The sequence below is a fragment of the Salmo salar genome, chromosome ssa16 (assembly GCF_905237065.1).
Source record: "Salmo salar chromosome ssa16, Ssal_v3.1, whole genome shotgun sequence".
NCBI lineage: Eukaryota > Metazoa > Chordata > Actinopteri > Salmoniformes > Salmonidae > Salmo > Salmo salar.
Window position 1 is genome coordinate 50,255,047 of NC_059457.1, and position 18,485 is coordinate 50,273,531.

Here is an 18,485-nt window from a genome sequence, read left to right on the forward strand (position 1 = left end):
ACACTGTGCTGTGCTGACTGCATGTGAATGTTGCAGTCCTACTATGATGCCTGCCTTGTTTTGAATGTGCTTGCATGTCCTGCTGTGCATTTCTGTTTAACTGTTGGGAAAGAAAGCTAGATTACACCTTATTTTCTCGCTGGCTATTGTGGAAGCCAGCCATTTTTGTTTAAAGGAGTCCTGGAGATGATGTCCCCCCCTTCAAACCACACATATATCTGTATCCTTGGAGCCCTGTATAAATTAAGAAATGCGTATTTTGCAGCACAAAACAGGGATCAATTTACTCCCAGTTTTGGACCTAATTTCTATAGTCTTTCCAATCTGACTAATTCACGGCCAAGCTGAGACCTATCTGCATTTATAATTTGGCTGCTTGTCTTCCATCTGTAAGACGATGGAATAGTCAGGCACTATAAAATCTTCTGAACCTCCTGTTTGCTATTATCAGATATCCAGCCAGGATTTCTGTCAGTATCCCTCATGTAATAATCTCCATTTTGATGAGCCAGCCATAGCATTGCTTCAGCCAAGGTGTAGGCAGCCCCATGTGGTTTCTATGTAAATGTGCTCGGTCTTGCTCCACGCTTGTAACTTCAGAATCTCCATATCACGCCTGTGTCCTCAGGCACCGAGAGGGTGTAATCTCAGCTTCAAGGTGACACTAAAGGCCACACATTATTTTGGCTTCCCCCTTCTTCATTTTGGGGCAGGACAAACTGCCTCACCAAAATGGCCGATAATGTCCGCTGCCTTCTGACCTCCATTTTGTCACTGAACTCCGGCCCCACTTAGAGTTAGCTCAGTACTCTGGCGTTCTCTCTCGACTGCTTCTTCACCTTCGTCCACTGTAAGACCTTTTGAGTTGTATTTCTCACCACATTGGGGCTTGAAATAGTAGTCCAAATCAGTGGTATATTTTGATCACTAGTCTATATGTGCCTGTTGGGCTCCTGGTCTTTGTGAATAAGGAGACGTGTCAATGCAATTGGGATTCTTTATTTCTTTATTTTTCGTTGTTGCTAGGTTTGTGTTTCTAAAGGGTAGCATCACAGAGAAAGAGCAGCATTCCCCACATCACACTCTATTGTTTGCTCGAGAGAGCGAGAGAGAGAGAGAGAGCTTACAGTGCCAAGTGCATGATAAAGCCGTCCACTCCACTCTATCCCATACTCATTTCGTATACAGTACTACATCAAGGTAATGGTAGTGGGGTGAGGCATTGACTTGAGATGGAAATGTCAACCAACTGAAACAGCTTTGTCTGCTACTGTCAGCCTACCCATCTCAAGATGTATAGAATATAACCAAGCTGCAGTTTATTGTCTGACCTTGAACTAATGATGCTTTGTTTAAACAGATATCCTGGAGACATTCTGAGGGTAGAACCAATCAGAATTTATCCGAGGCTACATAAATGCATTGGATTAGAACTTAGATGGTTGTTCCTTTTACGCATGCTTGAAAGACTTAAAAGGAGATTGTTATACCATTGTTCCGGGGGAAAGACCTATATTAGAACAGTAGAACCTTAGAAGTGGTGGCCAAGGGTGAAAGGTAAAAAAAAAACTCATTCACTCAACCACCAATGCTTGGTCCATTGTCTGACCTTCGCACCCCAAGGGAGAGAACAGAACTGTCAAAACCCAAACTGGTGTTCTCCTATTCCAATGTCCTTACAATTAAACCTAATTAGACTTCCCTTGTAAATTGACTTATTTAATATTCAAGTGTTTCGAATTTGGCAATGGTTTTTAAGTGGCCGTGAGTCCCCCCCCCCCAAAAAAAAAATACAGAGCCTTGAAGAACACACCCACACACTGTGATGTTGGCTATACTGTTAAGACTCAATGTTTTTTGTATATTTTAAGTTGGATTTCCTTTTCTTTGATTTTGAGTGTGTCCCACACCATGCTAGATTGTGAATGGCATGCTTGTATGGGCTTGGGTGACATGTTTGGACTGTACTGGTTCTCTTGTGTCGGGCCTTGTTGATCTGTCACACCCACACCCATGCATGTCTGTGTGAAGAATGGGCTGACCTTTCACCTTTGTTCTTCAATAAGTACTTTTTGGGGAGGGATTAGATTAGGGCTATGGCCAATACTTTACTTGAAGTGCACTACAAAACGTCTGTCATAAGAGTGCCATCATACGTACCAGGACAGAACAGGGGATCATGATAAAAATCCATAACAGTTATGACAACAGATATGACATTGTTCTGACTATCTCCTCTCCTGCCTCCTTAACAAAGTCATTTCTGTTGATATAAGTGAAGGGTTGGTTGTGATTCAGTCATGACCTGTTATGAAAGACAATATTATGCCAGCCTTTTGTTAGCGTTGTGATTGCCACTTGTTGTGAATATGGTGCCTACTTTCTTTTCGTTCTTTTCGCAAATAGGAGACAATTTTGGAAATAGTTATTCTTGTCTTAAACTGTGCAAAGGTGTTAAGCTTAATTTGTTCTATTTTTTACATAATGCATTTGAGTTACCTATTTTACTATAACTAAACACAAAGTAATTCACAAAAAAAAAAGTTATCTTGAAGGGAAATGTGTAGTAACCAGGACTTACGGCCACATCATTTGAATAGAGCACCTTGACCTCTAGGTCGGGTTGTGACACGCTGGTCAACAGTAGCAATTGACATTGTCAGTGAGTTAGAGAGGTTTTTCTAAGGTAGTCTGGAAGAGCACTGGTGTGGGTGTTTGGGATAATATGATTATCACCCAACGGAGACGATACTAATGTGAGTGAATGGATTATTCATTTATTTTTACACTTACTGTAAAAGGGGAGATACCTCCGTGATTCTGTGACCAATCAATTGCGGTAGATTCTACAGTTCAGATTCTGAGAAATAGAGATAAACATTTCTTGGATGTCTCCTTGTGCACAGGCTTGGTTTATGTATTAAAGATCACAGCCCAGAGTTACTTTATTGAAATGCACGCTCGGTGGTGTACACAAACAGGTAAATCCTTTTAGAGGAAGTGTGCTGTAAGCTTGAATGGTGCTCTCCCTCGTGGAAAAACAGTCAAGGTTATCCGATACTATGATTGAATGAATCCCATTTGAATCGACACGGTGTGTTAGGAATGGCATTTTTCCTCTATACCCCCTCCTCCCCCCCCTTAACCTTTATGCACCCCTGGTTTTTGTTGGCAACAAGCCTGGGGATGAGGGGGGGCAGTTGAATCTCTGATTTGAAGCCCCAGTGTGTGAGACCTCAAACCCACTTTGAGACATGTTTTTATTTACTTTGGCCAGAATCAGTCTCTTTACCCTGTCTCCTCCTACCTTATCCCTACCCTTGCTCCTCCTACCTACCCCTACCCTCTCTCCTCCTACCCCTCTCCCTACCCTCTCTCCTCCTACCTTACCCCTACCCTCTCTCCTTCTACCCCTTTCCCCCTACCCTCTCTCCTCCTACCCCTTCTCCCTACCCTCTCTCCTCCTACCCCTCCCCCCTACCCTCTCTCCTCCTACCTTACCCCTACCCTCTCTCCTCCTACCTTCCCTACCCTCTCTCCTCCTACCCCTCCCCCCTACCCTCTCTCCTCCTACCTCTGCCCTACCCTCTCTCCTCCTACCTTCCTCCTACCCTCTCTCCTCCTACCATTTCCCTACCCTCTCTCATCCTACCCTTACCCTACCCTCTCTCCTCCTACCTCTTCCCTACCCTCTCTCCTCCTACCTTACCCCTACCCTTTCCTCCTCTACCTTCCCACCTACCCTCTCTCCTCCTACCTCTGACCTACCCTCTCTTCTCCTACCTTCCCCCTACCCTCTCTCCTTCTACCTCTTCCCTACCCTCTCTCCTCTTACCTTCCCCCTACCCTCTCCCCTCCTACCTTTCCCTACCCTCTCACCTCCTACCTCCCCCCTACCCTTTCTCCTTCTACCTTCCCCCTACCCTCTCCCCTCCTACCAGCCCTACCCTCTCCCCTTCTACAGTCCCCTCATCTACCCATACCCATACCCTCTCCCCTCCTTCCTTACCCTACCCTCTCTCCTTCTACCTCTTCCCTACCCTCTCTCCTCCTACCTTCCCCTACCCTCTCCACTCCTACCTAACCCTACTCTCTCCCCTTCTACTGTCCCCTCCTCCTCCCCTACCCTCTCCCCTCCTTCCTTCTTCTACCCTCTCCCCTTCTACCTTCGCCTACCCCCTCCTACCCTCTCTCCTCCTATCTATCCCTACCCTCTCCCTTTTTACTGTCCCCTCCTCTTCCTCTACCATCTCCCCTCCTACCTTCCCTAACCCCTCCTACCCCCCCTACCCTCTCTCCTTCTTCTCTCCCCTACCCTCTCCCTTCCTACCTTCCTCTACCTTCTCCCCTCCTACCTCCCTTACCCTCGCCCCTCCTTCCTACCTTTCCCCATTCTCTTCCCTCCTACCTCCCCCTACCCTCTATCTCCTACCTATCCCTACCCTCTCCCTCCTACCTTCCCCTACTCTCTCCCCTCCTACCTTCCCCTACCCTCTCCCTCCTACCTCCCCCTACCCTCTCCCTCCTACCTTCCCCTCCCCTCCCCTCTCCGCTCATACCTTCCCCTACTCTCTCCCCTCCTACCTCCCCCTACCCTCTCCCTCCTACCTTCCCTTACCCTCTCGCCTCCTTCCTCCCCCTACCCTCTTTTCTCCTACCTTCCCTACCCTCTCCCCTCCTACCTTCCCCTACCCTCTCCCCTCCTACCTTCCCCTACCCTCTCCCCTCCTACCTTTCCCTACCCTCTCCCCTCCTACCCTCCCCTACCCTCTCCTACCTTCCCTTACCCTCTCCCCTTCTTCCTTCCCCTACCTACAGTACATTATCTTGCCCATCAGTGTCTTGTTTGTCTGTTCCTTCAGTCTGCAGTCTTGTTGCTCGGGTCTGTTCTGTTCTGCCTCGTGTCCCATCTCCTTATCCTCCCGTTCTGTCCGTCTGTCTCTAAGTCTGAGTCTCAGCATATTCTCCATCGTTTTAGTTTTTTACTTCTCTCTCTCCCTCTGGACCTTTCTTGCATGAGTCCCATAGCCTCATACACAGTGTGTCACACACACACACACACACACACACACACACACACACACACACACACACACACACACACACACACACACACACACACACACACACACACACACACACACACACACACACACACACACACACACACACACGCACATGTATCACACACATGTAGATATACTATGCATACTCACATAAACACAAACTATTACCCAACCTAACCCTCTCCCCACTCTCAACCCCATGATCAACTTTATATGACCATTCCAACTACCCCCAATTCTCTCCCATCCTGGACATTTGTTGTGCTGTACCTTTCCCCCAGCTCTTCATCTACCTCCTTTTTCTCCTGTTTTTGATAGTTCCTCTCTAGCTACTATAACTGTCTCTTTATGTCCTCTAATAGACTGACTAGCTGTTCCTCTCTAGATCTACAGCTGTCTCTTTATGTCCTCTAATAGACTGACTAGCTGTTCCTCTCTAGATCTACAGCTGTCTCTTTATGTCCTCTAATAGACTGACTAGCTGTTCCTCTCTAGATCTACAGCTGTCTCTTTATGTCCTCTAATAGACTGACTAGCTGTTCCTCTCTAGATCTACAGCTGTCTCTTTATGTCCTCTAATAGACTGACTAGCTGTTCCTCTCTAGATCTACAGCTGTCTCTTTATGTCCTCTAATAGACTGACTAGCTGTTCCTCTCTAGATCTACAGCTGTCTCTTTATGTCCTCTAATAGACTGACTAGCTGTTCCTCTCTAGATCTACAGCTGTCTCTTTATGTCCTCTAATAGACTGACTAGCTGTTCCTCTCTAGATCTACAGCTGTCTCTTTATGTCCTCTAATAGACTGACTAGCTGTTCCTCTCTAGATCTACAGCTGTCTCTTTATGTCCTCTAATAGACTGACTAGCTGTTCCTCTCTAGATCTACAGCTGTCTCTTTATGTCCTCTAATAGACTGACTAGCTGTTCCTCTCTAGATCTACAGCTGTCTCTTTATGTCCTCTAATAGACTGACTAGCTGTTCCTCTCTAGATCTACAGCTGTCTCTTTATGTCCTCTAATAGACTGACTAGCTGTTCCTCTCTAGATCTACAGCTGTCTCTTTATGTCCTCTAATAGACTGACTAGCTGTTCCTCTCTAGATCTACAGCTGTCTCTTTATGTCCTCTAATAGACTGACTAGCTGTTCCTCTCTATACCTATTTTGTTTTACTTCTGCCAGGACTGCAATGTAACAATGTGCCAACTGTCACATTAGGTAACATTGTCTCGAGAGAAAAAAAAAGAAGCTTACACAGCATTGAAGTGGGTCCCCCCCCTCCCTCCCGCCCCTCCTTTTTCTCTCTTTGTCTCTCTTTCTTAATTCCTTGCGCGCGTTCTATCCTTTATCAGATATGTATCTTTTCCTCTCCAATCGTCTTTGTCTGGGCATGCTAGCGACCCTTGAGTTATATTCCTCAATGCATTCTATCTCAATTTTATATCTGGTTTTGTTATGTATTGTTTACTCCTTGATTTACCTCAGTCTATTATGCATGCTGTCTGTGGGACTGATAGCTGCATCTATCAATGGGACCGTGTCAGATCTTAAAAAGGCTTTGTCCAGTGGATCTACCCTAAACCACAAAAATCTGATTAAAGTTTCTCATCTTTAGCCATAGCTTGCAGATACAATTAGAGCTAAGAGCACGAGCCTGTTTATCAATCAGATGCATGTGGCGCCAACTCCAACTATAACCACTATCCATAGAATACTATGGGAGAAATGTCCTATTCTTCCTGTGCCGTGGGAGGGGCCTATAATGGCCAACTTCCTGGTTTGCTTTGAGTGGCTGAGAGGACAGGAAGTTTCTGTTTACTGTATGGCATCGATCATACAGTACTCCCTCAAACATTACACTCTTTCTTCATGGATGTTAACTCCACATTGTAGAAACATATTCTGTCAGTAGGTCAGTTTTCAAAGATGAGAAACTCATAATAGATTTTTGTGTCTTTAATTGTGCTGTGATGGGTCAAATTTTGGTCAATGGAACCTTGTTGCTATGAATCGTTGCTTTAATGTCAATCTATATTGTTGTTGAAGCAGTTCTTGTTAGTTCAGTTCCTTCTCATTATTCATATTTTTTATTGTTGTTACTTTGGAAAGTGCGTAGTAGAGAAACGTATTAGATTTAGTTGAGTTTCAGTTGTCTTGAACCGTGATTCTCTCTGTGGATGTAGTGGATGCCGTTGAAAGGGTCCATTTTTTATCAGCCTGTCTTGTTACCTCTTTTTCTCTCTCTCTTTTTGACTCCCTCCCTCCACCTCATCCCTCCCTCCTCCCCACTCCCAGTCCGTCGCGTGCCCCCTCGCTTTTCTATCCCACCGACCAGTCACGAGATGATGCCAGGTGGCAGTGTGAACATCACCTGCGTGGCGGTGGGGTCGCCCATGCCATATGTCAAATGGATGCTCAACTCAGAGGACCTGACGCCGGAAGACGAGATGCCGGTGGGTCGGAATGTTCTGGAGCTCAACAGCGTGCGAGAGTCTGCCAACTACACATGCGTGGCCATGAGCAGTCTGGGCATCATCGAGGCGGTGGCGCAGATCACCGTCAAGTGTAAGAGGGGGGAGGGGGGAGGGGGGGGCACAGAGATTCTTCTAGGCTACTAGTACTAGTGCTGTGGTCGGGAAAAAAACCAGCATTGAGATGTGTTATGATGTGGCATCTTAATGATAGTTATATGTCTGCATCTGAGTAATTTTATAAGTTCCTCTTCACCCCCCCCCCTGACTTCCCACAGCCCTGCCCAAGCCCCCAGGCACCCCAATGGTGACCGAGACCACGGCCACCAGTGTCACCATCACCTGGGACTCGGGCAACCCGGACCCCGTGTCCTATTACATCATCCAGTACCGCGCCAAGTCTCCCGACAGCAAGTTTGAGACCATGGATGGCATCACCACTACGCGATACAGCATTGGGGGCCTCTACCCCAACACAGAGTACGAGATCCGCGTCTCGGCCTTTAACACCATCGGCCAGGGCCCCCCCAGTGAGCCGGTGGAGACCCGGACCGGGGAACAAGCCCCGGCCAGTCCGCCCCGCAACATCCAGGCCCGGATCATCTCCCAGAACACCATGATGGTGCGCTGGGACGAGCCTGAGGAGCCCAATGGACAGATCAAAGGGTACCGGGTGTACTACACCATGGACCCGTCCCAGCCCATGAGCCTATGGCAGATCCATAATGTCCAGGATAGCATCATCACCACCATCCAGAGCCTGGTGGCATCTGAGACCTACACCATCCGTGTCCTGGCCTTTACCTCGGTGGGCGACGGGCCCTTCTCCGACCCCATCCACGTCAAAGTGCTGCAAGGAGGTTAGGGTTCTGGGTTCAACCCTTCCTATCAACAATTTCTGTGTGGTTTTACCACAAGTGATCCGTTTATGATTTTGTAATGTAGTTGAAAGTCCATATAAAGTGGTTGTTCCACTGGATATCATAAGGTGAATGCACCAATTTGTAAGTCGCTCTGGATAAGAGCGTCTGCTAAATGACTTAAATGTAAAAAGGAGGGTTCACTGCAATGATCACTGTCACTAATTCCATTTCTCTTTGTCTGTCATAGTCCCCGGACAGCCAACAAAGTTCCAGGTTGGTGCTGTGTCCGACACAAGCATGGAGTTGACCTGGGAACCTGCCTTCCAGAAAGAGGGGATCATCAGCTTTGAACTTCGGTACAAAGAGGGCAGTTTTGGCAGCCAGGTAAGATATGGTTGTTCTTTTGTTAAAAGTGAGCTGTGGGAAGAGTGTTGACCAAGCTTTTGCCTTTTAGAACTCATAGAACACACTGTTTGAGGAAAGGTGTTCAACGAACAAGGTGCAAAAAGGAACAAACATGAGGTACAGTAAGCTCCAGTGATATAAAATTTCAGTCAAAAGCATGCCTCACTTTTCTCCACCAACAGGTGACCAAAACTTTCGGCCCCACTGCTTCATACGTCGTTGAGGGTCTGCGGGCAAACACGGAGTACTACTTCTCTCTGGCTGCCATTTCCAACAAAGGCATCGGAGCCTTCACCAACGAAATATCCCAGAAAACCTTGCAAGCCAGTATGTAGTCCTTTTGCTCTCTTCTCCGTGTCCTCTGTGTGGGCTGTGGGCGGGCTGATGGGAGTCTGTGGTGCAGGGGTCAACAATGTATTTGTGTCTTCTGGTGACCTTTAATCATGCAGGTGTTTTGTGAAGACATGAACTATTCCTGGCTCCAGGCTAGAAGCATGGAATTAAAGGAAGTGTCTCCATTGTTGCCTTGATGTGGAAGTTCTCATCACCTGATTCTGTTTTATAATGACTTTCTTGATTCAATACTATGCAGATCATCTATTGAAACATGTGATTTAATGGTTTGGGAACAATGATGATTACTCCCAAAGACTTCAACCTGACAAAAATAACTTTACTTGTTGTTCTTCAGCAGGATAAGGGTTACCTTAGAAAATGCAAAAAGGTGTGATGATCTTTAACCGTTTTTTACCTTCAGAGTTTATTATTTTCCAACCTGGGTTTATATGTCATGGTGCTAACTATGATGCAATTTATCCTCCATTGTCAAACAAACCGGTCAATGTTTCTCAATTTCTTTATTTTCCTTTCACTTCTGTTCATATTTGGTTTTCCTTTGTCAACAGAAAGTCCACTTTCACTTTAACCCACATGACTGAGACACAAAACAAAACTCCCCACCCACTGGGCAAAAACTGGTTGAATCAATGTTGTTTCCACGTAATTTTAACCCCCAAAAATCAATGTGATGATGTTGAATCAACGTTAAAAACTAATTGAATTTGCAAAAAGCAATTGACTTAAGGCCGATTTCTATTTTTTTTCAAACAACTCTTAACCAAAATGTAAATCAAAACTCCGTTGACGTCTGTGCCCAGTGGGCAGTGACTGCCATGGCTTTCTGCTGAACCAAGTGTAGAGAGGGGTGAGGTGGGAGTGGGATTCAGAGGACAGGCAGCAAAACCCTCCAATCAGAAGCCTTCACTGCACCTCATAGGCCCCACATCCTGAATTAATTCAAGCTGATCAACAGTGGCCTGTAAAAAAAAAAAAAAAAATCCCAGATGCCAGGAACACATCTAAATAATTGAAACACTGCTTGCTAAAAAAATAACCCCACACAAGTAACATCATGGCAAACAGTATGTGCAGGAGAGAACTGATGGCTTACCTAATCGAATATTCAATGTTGTTTGAGGACTGTGGAGCTGGCAGTACATTACATGTATATTCTCCCGTAAGTCTCCAGACTTTCTTAGGGGGTTACATACTGTATAGAAATATTTGAGTTATGTGTTGAGGTTTAATAAGGCGTTCTAATGATCTAAAGTCATGCTGTTGCTAACTGCCTATAAACACACACAGTCCAGTTTAAAGTGAATGATGGCAGGACCGTGTAGCATTTGGCTTATTTGCATAGCCTACTGTAGCTCTGATTGGCTATGGCACACCGGTCTGTGTAGACTCCGGTACTGGACAAGACAGATGTTGTTATTAGGCTTTATTTACTGCAGTGTCTATTAATTGTCCAAACGCAGGCTATTTTCCCACTTTATATTGCTATAGAATTTTCACAAATGCCTTACTATTCGTCATTCACAAAATGACCATATCTAAGTTCTCGCTTGTTAGAAAATGTTTTAAAAAGTGTCATATTCTTCCTCGGGGTGTAAATGAATAGATTTGAAAAATATTTCATATTGGTAAAATGCTGTCAGTTCCACTTGAAGGCTTTAATCTCTGAAGAACTCAGACAGTGTAGCTGGATTTGCTTGGATTATGGATGGATCAGGGCAGCCTTTGTTGGGGTAGAGGGTAGTAAATTACTATAGATCAATTGTCCAGATCATTGAGCATTGCTCAAATATGTGTATTCCCTAGCCTTGATCAAATTAGTGTATTAATCATACAGCATCCATGTAATGATAGGCCACACAATTGCATTATCATTTCAGTAATGTACGTGGATGCTTAATTTAAGAATAGGTTGGAGTTGTTGTTTCCTCGGTCCGATTCCTAAGGGGTTTACAATGAAGAACTTTGACTGGGGTTGGCCATCAGAAAGCCATGGTAGTGGGAGGAGACCTCTTTTAACACATTTTCTGTTTCTACCAGTGAAACGTGTTGGCTGTGCCCCCTTGTTGGGGGTGTAGGGCTGTGGGATAACCACTTCACATTTATGTTGATAGTGATGGGGGCAGCTACTCAGACAGTGCTGCTGAATCACTGATGGGACACCAGTTGCATGAAACACTCCATCGTGTCCCCTGGGTGTGCTGTTGGCATTCTGTCACCGCATCCTTGATCAATGGCCACATCAGGCATGGCCCTACCTATATATGTACATCCATCTCTGTTTGTGGGTATCGCTGCCTGTCTGTCTGTCTATGTATGTCTTGCATTGTTTTCTAGAACAGTAAGCTGCAAGCGGATTGTATCGGATACACTCCTCCCTCTCTCTCTCTCTCTCTCTCTCTCTCTCTCCGGATTCACTCCCCTCTCTCTCCGGATACACTTCTCTCTCTCTCTCTCTCTCTCTCTCTCTCTCTCTCTCTCTCTCTCTCTCTCCTTGTCTGTCCCTCCATTGCTGTCTCTGTAACTTGTTCCCCTTGTCTAAAATGGAACAAAAGCTCTCCTTGGAATGGCTTGACATCACCTTGCTTACTTTGTTTCCTTCCTCTTGTTTCGTTGAGTCAATTTTAGATTATTTTTTGTATTTTGTTCTTCAGGTTTTTCAAAACCATACGGCTCACATTACATCAGGATGCAGCTTGCAAAATTTTTGCTGGCGGTTGGGTTCTAATGTGAACCCAAGTCCAATGCAGCCACCACAACAGCTGCAGCATACACCACTTAGCGATATAATTTCCAAACTTTATCCATTTAACTAGAGTAAGTATCTCCTGGAGTTTCTGCTTGTGCTGAGGGTCTCCTCTTTTCAACCCCTTGAGCTCTGTCGTTAGGGTCCAGGGATATGAGTCACTTCTCTTAGCCAACGGCTGCTCGTGTACAGCCAGCCACTCGTCTCACAAGTCCCTTCTGAAGTAGGTGTCAGAAAAAGCCAACGGGCTTCACATCAAAGAGGTCAGAAAAGTTACAAACTCGGACAGTCAAAACAAAACTGTGTTTCACACCACATCACAAAAGAACAAAACAAAAACATGACCTAGTGGATGCATTTGAGGTAAGTGTTTGTTTGGTACAGGTGGTCCAGTCTGCCGTAACCCATAGCAACGACCCTGTGACCTACTTAAGCAATAAGGCCCGAGGGGGTGTGGAATATGGCCAATATACCACTGCTAAGGGATGTTCTTAGGCACAACAAAACTTAGATGTCTACTTCCATTATACTTAAATATTCATATACATACGTGAAATGGTTAAATATTCATATCCATACATGAAATTGTTAAATATTCATATCTATACATGAAATGGTTAAATATTCATATCCATTCATGAAATTGTTAAATATTCATATCCATATGTGAAAGGGTTAAATATTCATATCCATAAATTAAATGGTTAAATATTCATATCCATAAATTAAATGGTTAAATATTCATATCCGTACATGAAATGGTTAAATAGTTGTATCCATAAATTAAATAGTTAAATATTCATATCTGTACATGAAATTGTTAAATATTCATATCCATATGTGAAATGGTTAAATATTCATATCCATACATGAAATTGTTAAATATTCATATCCATATGCGAAATGGTTAAATATTCACATCCATACATGAAATGGTTAAATATTCATATTCATATGTGAAATGGTTAAATATTCATATCCATACATGAAATGGTTAAATATTCATATTCATATGTGAAATGGTTAAATATTCATATCCATACATGAAATGGTTAAATATTCATATTCATATGTGAAATGGTTAAATATTCATATCCGTACATGAAATGGTTAAATATTCATATTCATATGTGAAATGGTTAAATATTCATATCCATACATGAAATGGTTAAATATTCACATCCATACATGAAATTGTTAAATATTCATATCCATATGCGAAATGGTTAAATATTCACATCCGTACATGAAATGGTTAAATATTCATATTCATATGTGAAATGGTTAAATATTCATATCCATACATGAAATGGTTAAATATTCATATTCATATGTGAAATGGTTAAATATTCATATCCATACATGGAATTGTTAAATATTCATATCCATAAATTAAATGGTTAAATATTCATATCCGTACATGAAATGGTTAAATAGTTGTATCCATAAATTAAATAGTTAAATATTCATATCCATACATGAAATGGGTAAATATTCGTATCCATAAATTAAATGGTTAAATATTTATACAACATGTCTGTGGTTTGCTTACTCATACATGTCAGGAAAAGCACAGAAAAGCTGAGTTCACTATTAGTCTGCCGTGTAACACACACACACACACACACCCTAAAGTGCCTGCTATCTAGAAGACAAAGCTACTCTACTTTGGCTGTAATGGAGATGTACATAAAGTAAAGTTAAGAGTGTACTGTGAGTCCGTCCATCGCAAAAAAGGCAAAACCAATCATCAGATTGTTCCATTCTTAAAACAACCCAGAGATTCTGGGAGGCTGCTTTGAGACACATGACCGACGCCCTAGACCGCCAGCCCTCATCTCCCTCTTCCTCCCCCTGTTAACAATCCATTTACCTTAGTGTGGCGCTGCTAGACACTGTCATTATAAACACACACCTCATTGGAGCAGCATGAGATTTCTCCCTATACACAACACACACTTGTGCAGGCTACAGTATAATGAGGGAACCTTGCTTACCAGTGGCTGGACTGGGCTTGCTGCTCAAACACATTTAGATGTGTTTGTACTCTAATGACATGTTAGGAAAAAGACCATTAGGATGGGAGACACTAGAAAATGGTAGCCGTTACCCTTGCGTTACTCGGCAGACTGGACCTCTTTGCCAACCAAGTGAAGTGAAAACGAAAGACAATCCTCTCCTTTTTTCCATTCTGTCTATTTTCTCTGGAACAGTGTACATGTCCTCTCAGAGCGTTGACTTTGTGTTCAGTCCGTGTGGCGTGACCAGGGGCCATTGTCATGGGGACCATTCTGCCACTAAAGACCAGTGAAAACCCACAGCAGAGGAGTTCTCTCCCGACTCCTCACCTACACTTTAGCTTCAAGAAATCAAGAGCTTGGAACTATAAGGTTCTATCTGCATTTTAGTCAAAATGTAGTTATTGACATTAGCCTTGTTCTGTTCAATGTTTCTCTACCTATATAGTACTCCCCCAAATCACCCTGTTAAGCCATTCAAACCAATGAGTCTTAAGAACTTTAAAGCCAATTATCTCAAAATCATATTTTGCAGATAGAACCTTATAGTTCTTGAAATCAGTTACTGTATTTGATCTGAAATCTGCAATATCTGACTCCAAACAGATCGATTTAACTGTATCTCAGTCAACTTATTTTGGGCTAAGAAAAACATACTGGTCCAATATTGGTCCTGTACTGGTCCTGTGGTCTTACACTGGTCCTGTGGTCCTGTACTGGTCCTGTATTGGTCCTGTGGTCCTATACTGGTCCTATATTGGTCCTGTGGTCCTATATTGGTCCTGTACTGGTCCTGTACTGGTCCTATATTGGTCCTACAGTCCTATATTGGTCCTGTACTTGTCCTATATTGGTCCTGTGGTCCTATACTGGTCCTGTACTGGTCCTATACTGGTCCTGTGGTCCTATACTGGTCCTGTTCTGGTTCTATACTGGTCCTGTGATCCTATACTGGTCCTGTTCTGGACCTATATTGGTCCTGTGGTCCTATACTGGTCCTGTACTGGACCTATACTGGTCCTGTGGTCCTGTACTGGTGCTGTGGTCCTGTACTGGTCCTGTACTGGTCCTATACTGGTCCTATACTGGTCCTGTACTGTTCTGGTCCTGTACTGGTCCTGTACTGGTCCTGTGGTCCTATACTGGTCCTGTACTGGACCTATATTGGTCCTGTGGTCCTATACTGGTCCTGTACTGGACCTATACTGGTCCTGTGGTCCTATACTGGTCCTGTACTAGTCCTATACTGGTCCTGTGGTCCTATACTGGTCCTGTACTGGTCCTATACTGGTCCTGTGGTCCTATACTGGTCCTATACTGGTCCTGTGGTCCTTTACTGGTCATGTGATTCTGTACTGTTCCTGTACTGGTCCTATACTGGTCCTGTGGTCCTGTACTGGTCCTGTACTGGTCCTGTACTGGTCCTGTATTGGTCCTGTGGTTCTATACTGGTCCTGTGGTCCTATATTGGTCCTGTGGGCAGCTATGTCCCCCAGTCAGATGTATGGCCCCTGGGACACGCTGCCCCAGTCAGACAAGGTTGAGACACCTATGAGACAACCGTTCAGAAGCGGCCGTGGAGGGTCCACACACCAGAGACCGGGAGCTCCCCATATCTCCCTCAACAAGAGACACAGTAACGGGGGCAGGCTGGACCCCCGGGGTGGGTGTTTTTACGGGAGGTTGGCAGAGGGGAGAGTGAAGGGCCCTAAGATGACAGATAAGAATCCCATTTCATAGCGTCAGAATTTATTTGGCGCTTTGCCGAGGAGCTATAGGGAGACCTCTGGAGTGTCAGGCTTTGTTACACATTTAGATTATACCTTGAAGCTGACAGCAACCAGTGGAGTGTTATCGCTCAAATTAAAGTGGCAGATTCTAAATCCCCGCATTTAGTCCCCCACTTACTGTAATTGCTGAAGGTTTTTCTATATTGGAATATTTGTACGAACGTGGCCATTAGGCATGGAGTCGGATTAATTCTGTAATGGTGACAAATACTACTCTGACATTGAGGAAAAAAATAAAACAAAACGGGCGCATTGTGTAATCACACTCACTGACTGAATGCGACAGCAATTTGATCCGTGGCGGTCATTGATTGACTAGCCACAGACCTATGACTTGTGGACGAGCTTATGTTGGAAGCAGGCACTATTGAAGCAGGTGGGTGTTTGCAGTCAATTATAAAGCCTCTACCAACCCAAACCCCATCTCCCCAAGCTTCCATTCACATTATAGCAGACTTAAAATCTGGTGGCGATATCTCCACAGACATAGCTAATGATATGCCAAATCAATATAGCTTTCATACAGGCTTTTAAAATATACTTCAAAAGACCTACTGAAAGTGAAGCATCACCAGAGTTCCATCCTGTAATTCTAGTTTCCATAATCTCCACCACTGGGCATGTGTAGGAGCCGAGGCGAAACACATAGCTATGCACATTGCCTGTCTTAAGTTTATCTGGTCTTACGGGTCTGCGTGGTACAATAGCTCCAGCCCTGTCAGATTCCACAACTTCTCTCTTCACATAGATTGATCGCTGAGCATTCGCTGTTGATACAAAGATTATACTTTTTTTTGGGGGGGGGGGGTAGATCAGCTTTAATATGGCAGATAGATTGTGGCTTCTATCAATGTAATTGTCTGCATCATTTCCAAACCCCCATATATATATTTTTATAAATACAGTGCCTTGCAAAAGTATTCATCCCCCTTGGTGTTTTTTCTATTTTGTTGCATTACAACCTGTAATTTAAATGGATTTTTATTTGGACTTCATGTAATGGACATACACAAAATAGTCCAAATTGGTGACATGAAATGAAAAAAATAAAAATAGGGAAAGTGGTGCGTGCATACAGTGAGGGAAAAAAGTATTTGATCCCCTGCTGATTTTGTACGTTTGCCCACTGACAAAGAAATGATCAGTCTATAATTTTAATGGTAGGTTTATTTGAACAGTGAGAGACAGAATAACAACAAAAAATATCCAGAAAAACGCATGTCAAATATGTTATAAATTGATTTGCATTTTAATGAGTGGTATACTTGGTATACTTTTTTATTGATCACCATTTTTTTTAACCAATTTTGGTCTTTAATGCAGGGCCGACAGACAAGTTCCTTACTTTCTCCCCCTTCATTATCCTCTTTCATTTTTGCGGTAATTCTGCAATCAGTTGGTTGTAATTTTGGGTAGAGCAGACATTTCCATATATTTTTGTTAGACACCAAAAATAATAGTCTGTTCTTATATTTTGTTGACTGAGACTGTCCACTGATCGTAAAGACCTCCTGCCTTCTCCAGGCTACTCTGTTAGCGAGAGTACCACAGCATTAACCTTAATGAATGCAGCAGCACAAGTCTTACATATGTGTTCTTTGTGTTGTTTACAAAACCGGTGCACAGGTGGGGAAGATATGAAATGGGATTCTCTGAGCAAAAAGTTACTGTAAAAAAAAATGAACTGTGTCCTTTTCCGAAGGTCAAATGCAGAAACACAGAACCAGGTGGGTGTAGTTTTTCCCCAAATGCTCCCATTCCTCTGTCTTGTGGACCCTCCCTCCGGCCCAAGTTATACAAGAGGATAATGCAGTCCTGGCTACAGCACAGAGCCAACTCTCTCCCTCTTAGCAACCCAAAAGAGTCCAAAACGACCTAACTAAACAGACCGATTTGACCAGTTACAAAGCACAGTTGATAAGGCGGCAGGTAGTCTAGTGGTTAAGTGTGTTGGGCTAGTAACCGAAAGGTTGTTGGTTCAAATCCCCAAGCTGACTAGGTGAAAAATATTTTGATGTGCTCTTAAGCAAGGCACATAACTCCTGTAAGTCCCTCTGGATAACAGTGTCTGTTAAATAACTAAAACGTGCAAAATGTAAATTTGACGTGTCTGTATTTTTTAACACACTAATGTGGAGGGAGAGGGTTGTAACTCACTGCCTCAGCGTGAGATCACTCTGTAGGTAGGTGCTGCTGGTAAGAAAGTCTTAAAAAGTTACTATTTGAAGGAAGCCAGGTACGTATGATGCAGACGGTTTTTGTGACTTGTAATGTTATTATTTTCCGTTTTCTGCTCAAGACCTTGTTTTTTTTTCATGTTTCTTATGATTTGACCTTTTGAACCCCAATGTTTTTCTTTCTTTTGTATCACAGAGAGAATTTGATTTCCGGTACCTTATTTCAATTTGTGTTTCGCTTCTTCAAACTCTTGTTTTGGAATGAAAACATAATGTATTTTGTTGTTCCTGTGGGTTGAACTTCCATTTTTTTGTCCCTGATTTGGACAATGTGGAATGCCTTTTTCTATGAATTCATGTTTTTCATTTGATCTTATTAAAGCACTATAACAGATTAATTACATTAGTAATTACATAATAATGAACTGGGCTTGTCACCAATGATTCAGGGAATAATATTGTATTATTCTATTCACACGGAGTGATGGTAGAATAAGAGGGATCTTGACTTGAATAGAAAGGGTGTCATCTACGTCCTCTTGTCTGCCTGACGTGGGGATGAGAAGTGAAACATTGTATCACTTCACTCAGCAAGCA

The 18,485-nt window shown here is 43.5% G+C and overlaps 1 protein-coding gene across 23 annotated transcripts in view; it reads left to right on the plus strand.

Annotated features, from left to right (window-relative positions):
• ptprsa (protein tyrosine phosphatase receptor type Sa) overlaps nt 1-18,485 on the plus strand; it is a 421,887-nt gene that overhangs the window by 279,540 nt on the left and 123,862 nt on the right. For all 23 annotated transcript variants that reach the window (XM_045697360.1, XM_045697368.1, XM_045697369.1 and 20 more), the window contains 4 exons: nt 7,360-7,629; nt 7,814-8,395; nt 8,646-8,782; nt 8,986-9,130. In XM_045697360.1, coding sequence (XP_045553316.1) covers nt 7,360-7,629; nt 7,814-8,395; nt 8,646-8,782; nt 8,986-9,130 — 1,134 coding nt within the window. The remainder of the gene's footprint in view (nt 1-7,359; nt 7,630-7,813; nt 8,396-8,645; nt 8,783-8,985; nt 9,131-18,485) is intronic.